We start from the raw sequence: 11,894 nt of genomic DNA, 5'->3' as shown, positions 1-11,894 counted from the left end.
CCCCGCCGATAAGCAAAGCTGTGGAGAGGCACGGAGGTGGGGGAGAGGCTGTGCCTAAAAAGAAAAAGGGGAGCTGGCTGGCTCCAGCTGAGCGAGTCTCAGTCTGTTTGATCTTCTCCAGCCCTTCTCAAAACCAGTGTCTGAGCAGGAGCCCTGGCAGGCAGCAGCAGGCTGTGCAGCACAGATGATTTGGAGAGAGGGATCTGCGGGAGCGTGACGGCAAACCCAGGTGGCCTCCGATGCTCTCCTCTCCAGGGCCCCTCTGTGCCCCTCTCTGCTGACCCTTCTTGCTAGTCCTGCTTTCATCCCCTTTCATCACTCACGAGCCTCCTGCGCTCACAGGGTGATACAAGTGCAGTGTGGAAGGCAGAAAGACAGTGTTTAAAATGCTGCTTGTCATTTCACATCCTGAGTTTAAGCAGTGTGGTTGCCTTGTCGACGTGCAGAGGAGGTTTTGAATACTCTCAGTCAATGTGGGAACAAGGATATGGGAGATAAACGTTCTCCTATAGTCTTGAGATGCCCCCCACAGTAACCAGTGTATGGGAAGGTTTGACAGTGACACTTAACTGATTAATACATTTTAAATCTTAACAAAGCCACCACAACTTACTCCCAGTCTCCTAATGATTTCCAATCCACATCTCCCAATTCATTTTTTTCCCCTACTGTCTTTATTCAGACCATAAAGTAAAGCCCTTTGTGGTTTCCATTCAGTCCTACCATCATGAGGGGCTTTTCCCTAGTTGTTTCCCAGTTTCATGTGCCCTGTTAACAGAGAGCAGGTCTGTACTGCCACCAGGCAATATTTAAAGGATTCACTGGGTTGAGAATTTCCCCTGTACTTCTATCCATGGTTTCATCCCAACAGACTCTCCATTGCCAGCGTTTTTCATTTTAGGATGCCAGTGCTCTTTGAACACAGGGGACTGATCCACACTCATCCCCTGTCCTCTGAAAGTCACCTGGGATTATTTCAGCCTCCTGTTCCATTGAATTTGGTTCCATCAGCCAACTGTTTCTCCAAAAATCTTCCAAAACAGAGTCAGGAGGGGAATCAGTGTATTTATTGCCTCTGGAAAGAAGGAACAGTGTTTGTGTCTGCTGTTGCATCAGGTCCTGCAGGGCTGGAGTAGATCATCCTCTAACATGACCTGAAGGGATTTATTCTGCTCACAACTCACCTGTCACAGGTGGCAGCTGCTTTCTCATGGGGAAAGTCTTGGGATCATAATTATAGAGGTTGAGAGTTTAGGAAAATGCATGCCAGACTGGCCTGGTGTGTAGAGTCTCTAGACAGCTGATTATTTCTCTGTGTGTATTCCTTCTGCTGACCAGCCTGCTGGAGGGAGCCTGGTGCTTGCTGCAGAACAGATGCTCCTTCCTGGCACTGGGAGCAGAAACAATTGGACTTTGCTCCCTGTGAGGAGGAACCTGTGTGGTCCAGGCGCTCTGCAGACACAAGCTGTGCCCAGGGCTGCGCCTGATCCTTCCTTCTACTGCTCTGAGCAGCCCTAAGGGTTCAACTCTGTTAAGATAAAAACCAGAGGCTTTATTCAGCTTAAGCTATCATTGTGGGAAGAGGCCAGGTCTGCTCCTCTGAGGGCATCGCTGTGACCTGATACTCCTTCCTGGAGACGTCTGAGAGGTCCCCGGGCTGCTGGGGCAGAGGATGTGGTGCTGTGGGGAGGCTATTTCCATCCCTTGTGTTGGACTATTCTGATGCCTCTGCTTTGGCTCCCAGAGGATCCTCAGCTCTTGAGTGCCCTCACGAGGGATCTGCAGAGCCTCTGCTCAGCCTCAGCATAACTGCACAGTCCAGCCACAGCAGGGAGAGGCCAGTGGGATGCCTGCCATGGCTTAGCCCCATCCCTGTGGGGAGAACACACTTCTAAGCTGCATTCTTCGAGCCTTTTCATCACAGGCTCTCAGATCCACATCCCCCAGGCTGAGGCCAAGCTCCTTTGTGTGGTTCATTGTACAGCTGCTTCACCTGCAGAGTCAAAAGTGGGAAATAAAAAGAGCCAAGCTCCCAATATCTGCAAACCTCAATTACAATGGAGGTTTTGCAAGCCAAAAAGTGCCCCCCGAGGGAGCAGCCCTGTGGCAGCAGAGTCTGTGCATGGAGCTGCAGGAGGGTTAAGCTGCAGATGGCTCACAGAGGTTAAAGCTCAACAGGGGAGATGTGGCTGAACTGCGTTCACTCCTCCTCTTTGTGTCCTGCCTTCTTCCAGCTCCAGCCCGTGCTGGTGCAAAGGGGTGAGAAGAGATGTGGCACAATGTGCCTGTCCCAGGGACAGGGATGCTGCTGGCTGCACAGGGTGATGGGCCACACCTGGGTAGCACTGGCTGGGCCAGTTGGCTTTAAATGCTGGGGATGACAAAGTTACATCAGCTTGCAGGACAGCAGCACATCCACATGGATAATCAGTGCTAATTTTGTTGTGGAGCAGTCCAGGCTGGCCTCCCAGAACCAGTTTTGCCCTTCAGTTGTGCTATGTAACTTCCAAGGTGATTTTTAGGATTGTTGAGCACCTTGTGGCAGCACATCCTTCCCTGCAGAACTGCTGCTGCAGAGACTGGGACTTTGAAAAAAGGGTGTTGGGAAGGGAGGTGCATTGTTTAATAGTGTCACCCAGTGTTCTCTCTTGCCAGGGCTCTGCAGCTGCTGTGCCTGCACCCCAGGGAAGCACAGGAGCTTCCAAAGCCCCTCACAGCCTGGGAAGAAAGGGAACTGGAATCCCTGTCTGGGAGAAACCTTGCAGGGGGTCCAGTGCACCCTTCTGCTTCTGAGTTTGTTCACTCACTTTTGGAATCACGTGCAAGACTTAAAAAAGCAGCCTGGTTTTTGCATCCAGCGTCGCTGCACCTGGTGACACTGGATTTTCATGTGAATCTTTGGGGTAGGACCAAATCTTGTCCTCTGGTATCAGACAACAGGAGATGAGCGATATTTACTTCTGGCAATCAATCACATGAACATCTATGTCAAACGAGATGCCAATGTTGTGAGTATTAGGTTGTCAGGGACTGAAGAAAATCCAAAATAACAGGGTAAATCCTCTCTCTTTTTTTTTTTTTTCCCCAGCCTTCTCTCTGTTTAGGCTAGAGCTGGGCAAAATAATTCATCACAAAAGTAAAACTTCTTGAGTGCTGAGGTGGTGGAATATCAAGTGGAACCAATCTGTTGAAATGATAAATATTTGCTTTTCATATTTCTAAAACATTTCAGTTGTCAGTGGCCTGGATTTGGTTTCATTTATTAAGTATTATGCAAACCCCAGTGTATTTCATCCTGCGTTGAATCCAACTGCTCTTTAGGGTTTGTTTTTAATTTTGCCTCAGTTGAAAAAGCTGCAAATATTTGCACCAAACAACTGAGAAAAAATACTATTTAGAGTTTTTCCAGGAAAAGCAAATATTCACTTCGTTTGCACAACTACAGCCCTGACCTAAATAAAACCTTGTCCAATATGATGATCTCTTTTGCTTAATGAAAATAGCAAGGAAAAGGATTGGAATACAGTAAGACTCCCGTCTCACTTTGCTGGCTTCTTTCACTCATCGTTTATTTTTAAATAGAAGTCCTGTTTCAGAAACAAGCAGATACTTTGTCTTTAAAAGGCCATAAAAATATCTCTGTGTTGGAAGAGCTCAGGTGGGTGATGCTTTCAGTGATGGGGAGTTGCCTTTGCATACCAGGGCTATAAATTGCAAACACAGCATGTAGAACTGAGAGAAAGAACATTAAAATACAGATTTCTATCAGAATATTGGCATAGCATGATTAATGCTCTGCTGGTTCCTGCACCAACACCCACACTGAACCGTGCAGAGCAGGACACAGTGTTTTCTCTTACCAAAGTAGTGTACAGCAACAGAAAAGAGGGAGGGGAGGGGAGGGAGCAACCTGTATCTTGTACCAAACCATGCCCTGGGCTCCAGCAAGCAGTTCTCACATTTAGCCCAGTGTTTGCCAGGGTTAAAACCCCTTGTCTTGTCTTCACATCCCCAACCAAAAAGTCTGCTCTTTGGCCAGAACATGAACAAACAACCCCCTCTTTTCCTTCATTTCATCCTCTCCTCCACAGTAATGGCCACGAATCTCCTGAGACAGGTCAAGGCACATGGCAGGGGGAAAGAAGGGACAGGCTGTGGTTTTAGGGTGCAGGGCTGTGCCTCCCCAAGCCATTGGTGGGGCAGATCAGCAAGGCACTGTTGGTAGGAGACCCATCCAACATCAGGATCCAGTTGCTGTAAGGAGCACCCAGATGTGCAGCTCCTAAAAGACACCGTGGTGGTGTGGATTTGTTGCTGTTTGGACACAGAGCCTGGCTCTGCAAGGCCTCGCTCTGTGCTGCTGCTGTGGCAATGAGCCATGATCTGCTACAGCTGCTCCTCCTGCACAGGCACACGGGGCTGGCACCTGGGGCTGCCTGTTGGGTTATAATAAATGCTGTGACCTGCACCTGCCCCCCAGGTGTTCCCTGAGTTGGCTGCTCTGCCCCACAGCACCTGCAGAAACACAGTGTGCAGGGGTGCCACAGTGCTTCCAGGACTTGGATTTCTCTTCTTTGGATGCAAAAAAGGAGGCATGGTAAGAAACTAACCTGCTTTGTCAAGGATTTTTAGTGTTCATGGCAGAAATTTTGTCTTTACCAGCTAACCCAGCTATGCTCCTACTTGCTTTGGCAGATTCCAGAGCTCCATCTGCCTGGCAGGGAGACAAATGTACCTTTGGAGGGCAAGGACCTGGTGTGCTTCCCTACATGGTTTGAAATACCAGTGTTAACATCTACATTCATCAAATCACCTGGGGAGAGGCTGGCAGATGCCTTTCCAGCCCTGCACAGAAATCAGAGTTTCAGGTGAAGAACAATCTGTCATGTGGGACCAAATTATCACCCCAAGGAGAGAGTCAAAGCCTTTGTGTGGCATATGGATCAAGTGGACTTTTTTTAGATAGAGGTAGCATTAAGTTTCACTGTATTATTATTTTTTTTTACCTGTGCAATCACTTGAGGCTTTATTCTATCAGGGAGACAGTGACTGTTTCATTGCTGTCTGGTTTTGGAGATTGCTCTCTGGCACATGGGATCCCCACCATTAACACAGTATTCAGGTGCTGACAACCTGAAATTTCTTGTAAGTGCTGTTTAGGGCATCTCTGAATTGCAGGTTTGTTTGAGGATCTGGGCTTTGCCTGGTGTCAATCAGGCTGTGCAAGTGGGACTCTTTTGGGGCTGACTGGTCAAACCCTTTACTGGCAAATTGCTTTTCTTTTTCAGGCATGCCTTCAAAATGTTGGGCTTTGAGGAATTTGACCTTTCTGGGTTCTAGCAGCTCTCTGGATAAGGTATGTTGTGAGACTGATGTACACAGCTTTAGCAAGCTGAGGGGCAGGGAGAGATGAAAGAGCTACTGTATCACACTCCCTTTCTGTCTTGCTAGTTGTGTACATTATTTGTCTATTTCTCGATAGAAACACTACCTGTAAGGTCCTGTTTTCCCTCCTGCCTCCCCACACATTGACATTCTCCTGTGCCACCAGCAGTTTAAAATGCCCCCTCTTCCCATCTGCCAGAAGGAAGTATGTGCATCACCTCCAGGACTCAGCTGCCCAAATGGCCTGCATCAACCTGCACCTGCCAAAGCCTTCCCAGGGATCTACAAGAAACGAACTGAAGAGAAGTAACGCCAGTTGTGCCTCTGCCTGAACCAGAGCCAGCCAGGACCATATCTCCAACCCTCCTCAGGGCTCTGGCCACCTTTGTCCCTAGGGTTTGGCATAGCAGCCTCCCTCCTCGATGGTCTGCACCGGCTGGATGGGTAGGACCAGGTGGGAGATGCGGCTCCACAGCCCGCTCAGCTTGTCCGTGTCCATGTGGTCGTAGGAGCTGGGGGTCCTGGTGCTGGTGAACTTGGCCCAGAGGAAGTCCCGGACCCTCTCCTCCACCTGCAGGAGGCTGATCTGGCTGTCCAGCACGTCCTCCTCCAGCAGCACGGTCAGCAGCAGGGCCACGTCCTTGAAGGCGGCGCTCTCGTGGTCGCAGTACTTGTAGAAGATGATGGTGGCCCCTGCCGGCAGCAGCTCGAAGCGGTGAATCACCGCAGCACGGCCCCCGGCCTCGAACGCCGAGCTCAGCTCCGAATCCACCTGCTCCTTGGCCTTGTCGCTGTGCAGCCCGGCTTTGTCCCTGCCGTCGATCTGCACCGTGCTGCCGTGCAGGGCGGCCGAGAAGGAGTCGGCCACGTGGGCGCTGAGGCACCGCAGGGTCCACTCGCCCCTGCGGGCGGCCGTGAGGATGATGATGGCCGGCTGTGTGTGCTGGGAGGCGTTCAGGTGCTTCTGCAGCAACTTGCGCCCACGAAGCCACAGGTGGGGACTCTGGCCCGGAAATCTGTGCTGCAGCTGGTCGAACTGGGACAGGAATGCCTCCACCGTGGGGTTCTTGCGGGGCTGCTGGGAGCTGGAGGTCGGGCTGCCGAAGCAGAATATGCAGAGGCCGAGCACGACGAGGCCCACGACGACGAGCCCTGCTCAACGGGGAGAGAAGAGAGACAGGGAACAGGAGTCAGTCCCAAGTGACCTGCAGTGACATGCTGGAAAGTAGCTACAATGGCTTTTCCCCCTCTCAGACCTTCCCCCCTGCCCTAGGAAAGTGGAGCAGGTTGGCCAGGAAAGGTGAAGGGGCTGCAGGCTCCGTGTTGGGAGACCCATGCTCCAGCACACAAGGGGAGGGGGCTGCAGCTCCAGGGATGAGGGCAAGACTCCAGCTTTGTGCAAAACTTCCTGAGGAAACTGCAGCTGCCCACAGGCTTTTTTCTGTTTCCCCCTCCTGTTTCCTTTAAGGTTTGTGGCCATTCAGAGCACTACAAATGGTGGTGTCTGACCCAGGTAAGGTGCTGTGTTCACTGCCCTCCTCCAAGGCATCGCGCTTCTGCCCAGAAAACAGAGGACAGTGAGATCTGGACACCCATGGGTCTGTTTCTAACGGGAGAAATGTGTGATGCAGATCAGGATCACTGTTCCTGCTTAGAGCCCAGGACACAGAGCAGGGCTGGGGAGGGTGACCCTCAGCATAGGAGCACCCCTGACCTCCCAGGACATCCCAGCACTCTCAACACAATATGCCAGCTTCTGAGGCTGAAGAGCTGGAGGGAAACCTGCTACTTCAGGCTCAAACTGAGCCTGTATTTAAGGGGATATTTTTCACTCCAACCCTCAGAAAAGGCTGTGAAAGGTCCCAAGAGAGAAGAACAATTAAATGTGCTTCATTACTTGTTCCTGGAGGATCAGTGCCTTCTGGTCGATGAGTAACATGCAAGGGAAGCTTCTTTTCCTCACCTGTCCACATGAGGAACTCTTTGGCCTTCTCCTGCTGTGTGTTTTGGGTGGTGATGTTCTGCAGGCAGGACTGAGTCTCTGGGTTTGGGGCTGTGTCTCCTGCATAAGAGAAAGAAATGTGCTACTCACTGCTGAGAGAACAGGTAAATGGAGCTGTAGTAAGAAAAGCAGGAACTCCCAGCTGAAGGAAGAGTTAGAGGTGAATATTGTTTTGAGTTAATACTGCTCTGAGTCTTGGCTCTCTGCTTTTTGGGCTGGGCAAGGAGAAAGACAATGCAGAGTGTAGTGTGGCTTCATGTCTTCAAAGCAGGAGAGGAGCCAAAGAAGAGAGAAAGAGAGAAGCCAGTTTATTTCTTATACCTTCTTTCCTTTCCTGCTTGACTCCAGGGATGTGACAATGGCTACCAGAGATCTCACCCAACCATTGCTCCAACACCAAGGGGAAGTGTAGGCCTGGGCACAGTGGAAGGGCAGCAGTGTGCAGCCACCAGCTCACCTTTTGCTCTTTTCCTTAACGTGCCTTGGGAACTGATCTCCTGTGTGTCATGCTCTCTGGGCACCTCTGGCTCCCAGTTTAGGAGAGTGGCACTGGTGCTCTTCTCTGCCAAGAGGCCCCTGGGGACATCTTCCACACCAGTCACATCCAAATGTGTCACTTCACTGTCAGAGCTCTGCGCCTTGCTTCTTGATGAAGCATCTTCCTCTGCTTTGTAGGGGCTTTCACACTGCCCCATTGTCTCCTGCTGCTCCCGTGTTTCCTGGTAGACAGGGCTGTCTTCTTTGTTGTCCACATTATCATGGCCCAGTCCAGCTGTGGGGAATAAAATTCACAGACCTACTCTTAGTCTCTTTCCGCCCAAGAACCAACAACTCTTTCTCCTCCTCTGTCTCCTCTAAGCCAAGGCCCGAGTTATCAGCATTTTGGAAATGCTGTACAACGGGGTGGGGAGAGACTCACCTTCATCCAAGTCTTCTTTTCCCTGGGGTCTTTCTGAGACACCTTCTCTTGTCTTCTCAGATTCTTCCAGCAATACTTCAGTTTCCTGAGGAGCCTTCTCCTCTGCTGTGGGACCAGCTAAACCCAACTGTGTTGTCTCTCCTCCATGAGCAGCCAATTCACATGCTGCAGAGTCCTCCCCTGGTTTGCAGGATGTCTCAGGCCACCTGCTTGTCACTTGGTGCTCAAGTGCATCCTGGGTGGGCTCTTGGTGCACAGGATGCTCTGCTGTGCTCCCCACCTCACCCTGAGCTGGTCCAGCTGTTGGGATCAGAGTTCACAAGCCCAGTGAGCCATACAGGAATCAAGAATGCCCAGTGCTTTACCACTGCCCTTACAGCTCCCAGTTCTGGCACTGCAGAAACATCTACCCCAGTGAGACAGGGGAGAGAATGGAATGACCAGAAGTGAGAAAACTCATGGGTTGTGATCCAGACAGCTGGCTGGGTGAAGGGAAGGAGGGAATCAGGACCAATGCAAAGGCAGTCACTCACTACCTACAACAAGCAGATGGACGCCAGAATGGCCACCTTGGAAGCCACCACCTTCTCCTTTTCTTCCTGGGCCCCAGTTTTTGTGGCTGAGCATGATGCTGTATTGTATCCAACAACCCTTTTCCCACCCTGGGTTCCTGCCCAATCTTCTGCCCACCCCAGGGTATTTGCTTGGCAGGGGGGGAAAGCCTTGATGCTGTGCCAGCACTGTTCAGCAATAGCCAAAACACAGCTCTGTTATCAACATTTTCCTCTCTAAACCCACAAATCCCAACCACAGCCCCTACAGCTGCCATGCTAAAGTTAACTCAATCCCAGTTTATGTTCTAGGTGGGATGGGCAGGCAATTCCTTCATTAAGCAGTAGGATATGTTACCACATCTTCCACAGATAGTGGCTTTTCCCAGATAGCTATGGATTTGAAGAATTCCTAAGGCTGTTGTTGAGTACAGTTATGCCAATGCACTTCAAGCATCTGTCTGAATGTAAACAATAATTCTGCTTGTGCTCTGTTTCTGCCCTGGAGCTGCTCTCCCGAAGAGCTGTGGCAACACATAATTAAAAACAAACACTGGAGCATAATTCAATAGAGAGATTCTGAGACTGAACAGCATTTGTGACATATTCCAAATCTCACAGAACCAAGGTGCAGCTCAAGTTTCAGGCACTATTTGTGAAGAATTGCTTATGAATGATCAAACACTACAATGACATAAATAATTAGAATAAACTCTGATAAAAAGGGCAAGGAATTACCGATTTGAAAAAAGAGAAAAAGCTGCACTTGTCACTTGTCAGAACATGATTTTTACACTCTTTGTTGCTAATTGTTACAGGAACACTTCTGACTATCAAGGACAGACCTGAGCTGGTGATGGCATCACCGTATCACTGACACACTCACAGGTACTAGTCATAACAAGGCTCCCACAAAATATAAGTACACGGTAGAAACTGAAGCATGAGGAACTTGGAGATATCCTGCTGTTCAAGCTGGGCACAAACTACTCCTTGCCCTGCCTCCTCCAGAGGTTTCCCAACCATAGGTGCTAGAAAACAGGCTTTATTTAAGCATCTGTGGATGGGAAGCGCTAGGATACAGGGAAGAAAGCTCTTCCAGTTTTGGGTCTCCCTCTTCAGCATTCCTTGTGCTGCCATCCTGGACACAGAGTCTAAACCTGTTGCATATGGGAAGCTAAAACTGAAAGTAACTTGTCTGTCTTTCACCCTTTAAAAAATGATGGCAACTTGCTTTCCTTGGCCTTGAAAAGATGGGACTCTTTTACTGGTTTATTTTTCTTTTGCATAGGTTTCCCATGTCACTGTTGAAACTTTGTAGCAAAGGGATTTTCCTCGGAGAGGGAGTAAGCATAGGATTCACTTACCTCCAGGCAGATCCATGCTTGGATCCTCTTCCATTTTCTTTTTCCCCTCGAGCTCCGCCTTCTGCACTATTTGGTTTCACTTTCTCCAATGTTCACAGGTAGCTGTATCTCCCTGCTGTTCGAGGGGTTGTCCAAGTCCTGCCTCCCTCACGGGCACCATCCCGTTCCGGTCTGGGGAATTCCAACTAAACGCCCACAAACCTGATAAGCAGAAACACAGGAGCAGTGACTCACGATGGAGAAGGCTCCTCCTCCACGATTCCCAAGGTGAAAATGGGCGGATGTCACCCGTAACCATGAACCTTCAGCCCATGGGCCGTCAGCTCTTTTGCTTCCCGTCAGTCCAGGGATTAATGCAAACCGCATTTATCCTGGGACATGCCAGGGGGGTGAGGCACTGCTTTCTCATCCCGACGGACTCAGCTGTGCCCTGAGATGGCAAGCCTGGAGTCCGGGGTGCTTTTGGGCACCCGGTACCCCACAGCCAGGTGGACACAGGGCAATGACCCTCTACTCCTCCCACCTTCCAGCCTCCAGCGGGTCGGATCGGGGGATGATCGGGCAGAACCACTCAGCAGTGCCCCGGCCGCGGGTTGCGGACCCGGAGCCTCAGCCTGACCCCTGCGCCCCTCCAGAGATAATTCCCCACGGCTAAAGCACTTTGGGACGGGGCACAGACGGAGCGGGGCTCGCTGGGCTGAGCCGATGGCTTTCCCAAATACAACTAAGGCTGCATGGAAAACTCCCAAGAAACTTTCCCCGCTGGAGAGCGGTTGGTGCAGGTTTCTTTACAGAAATCTCCAGCCCAGCCTCCTCAGCAGCTCCTCGGGCACAGGGGGGTACCTTACCCCCTGCACTGCCCCTGACACACGATTTGGGGCTGTGGGGGTGCAGTCGCTGCTCTGCCGCTCGGCTCTCGTCCCTCCCCTCCCTGTTCCCGATGGTGACGCTCCGGCAGGAGAAGGAAGTCAGCAGAACAAAGTGGAGTCGGACGCTTACCCAGGCAGGTTCGGGGCCGGTCAGGGCGGCGATCAGAAGCAGAAGGGTGGCAAGAAGAGGCCAGCACTGGCCTTCCCCCTTGCCCTCCTTCCCAGAGGCCCTTTGCTGGCAGGACAGCAGCGCACACCCTGAATCCTCGCTGGAAACGTGACGGTGAACTCTGCCCTTCCCTGGCTCCCGGCAGCCTGCTGGGAACTGTAGTTTTCCTTTTCACAGTCGTTCGCGGGAGCGCTGGGGAAGCATTAACTTCCTTTTTTTGCCTGTATTTCCGCGATTCTGTGGTTGTGCGCTTTCCTTCAGGCCCACTGGATAGCTTGCGGCTTCCTGTATTAAGTAACAGTGTTGCGGGTTGAAACTACGAAACGATGGTCGGGAGGGAACTGGTTTGAGAGTTGATTAAGGGAAAGTGCTACCAGAAAAGCAACTCGAACGTGTAGGTAGCAAAGCCCAGGCGCTGGAAATGTCACATTGCCAGTGCAGGGAGAATGGGGAGGATGGGAAGTGGAGGATCTTCACCATCAGCTTGGAGGGAAAAGGATACAGAGCTCCCTGAAGTGGCCCAGAGACTGCAACCAGGGGAAAGGTCTAAGAGTCTGTGTATCAGTCCCTGGCCTCATTTGGGCACTGCTTTTCCAAAAATTTATGTTCTAACTTGTGGTGCCTGCACAGTG

The 11,894-nt window shown here is 51.0% G+C and overlaps 1 protein-coding gene across 2 annotated transcripts; it reads right to left on the bottom strand.

Annotated features, from left to right (window-relative positions):
* Nucleotides 1-3,543: 3,543 nt before the first annotated feature.
* Nucleotides 3,544-11,534, bottom strand: TOR1AIP2 (torsin 1A interacting protein 2). 2 transcript variants are annotated; one of them, XM_085068587.1, is made up of 6 exons: nucleotides 11,224-11,534; nucleotides 10,225-10,425; nucleotides 8,307-8,606; nucleotides 7,845-8,159; nucleotides 7,283-7,447; nucleotides 3,544-6,537 (listed from the first exon to the last, which is right to left on the bottom strand). In XM_085068587.1, exons 2-6 carry the CDS (start codon nucleotides 10,256-10,258, stop codon nucleotides 5,777-5,779), a joined length of 1,575 nt encoding a protein of 524 aa, XP_084924713.1. In that variant the 5' UTR covers nucleotides 10,259-10,425; nucleotides 11,224-11,534; the 3' UTR covers nucleotides 3,544-5,776. The 2 variants fall into 2 exon arrangements, with proteins under 2 accessions (XP_084924713.1, XP_084924714.1); XM_085068588.1 differs by having other exon boundaries at nucleotides 7,349-7,447; nucleotides 11,224-11,529.
* Between the last annotated feature and the right edge of the window lie 360 nt (nucleotides 11,535-11,894).

The sequence above is a fragment of the Lichenostomus cassidix genome, chromosome 8 (genome assembly GCF_008360975.1).
Source record: "Lichenostomus cassidix isolate B80296 chromosome 8, HeHo_3.0, whole genome shotgun sequence".
In the NCBI taxonomy this organism is placed as follows: Eukaryota; Metazoa; Chordata; class Aves; order Passeriformes; family Meliphagidae; genus Lichenostomus; species Lichenostomus cassidix.
Note: the sequence above shows the minus strand (reverse complement) of the source record. Positions and strands in the feature narration are given on the sequence as shown.

Coding starts and splice junctions, on each gene's coding strand:
- TOR1AIP2 (XM_085068587.1), bottom strand. CDS start 10,258: ATGGAAGAGGATCCAAGCATGGATCTGCCTGGAG. Junction 8,160..8,306: donor AAAAGAAGACTTGGATGAAG/GTGAGTCTCTCC, acceptor TATTCCCCACAG/CTGGACTGGGCCATGATAAT. Junction 6,538..7,282: donor CACTGATCCTCCAGGAACAA/GTAATGAAGCAC, acceptor CCCGTTGAGCAG/GGCTCGTCGTCGTGGGCCTC.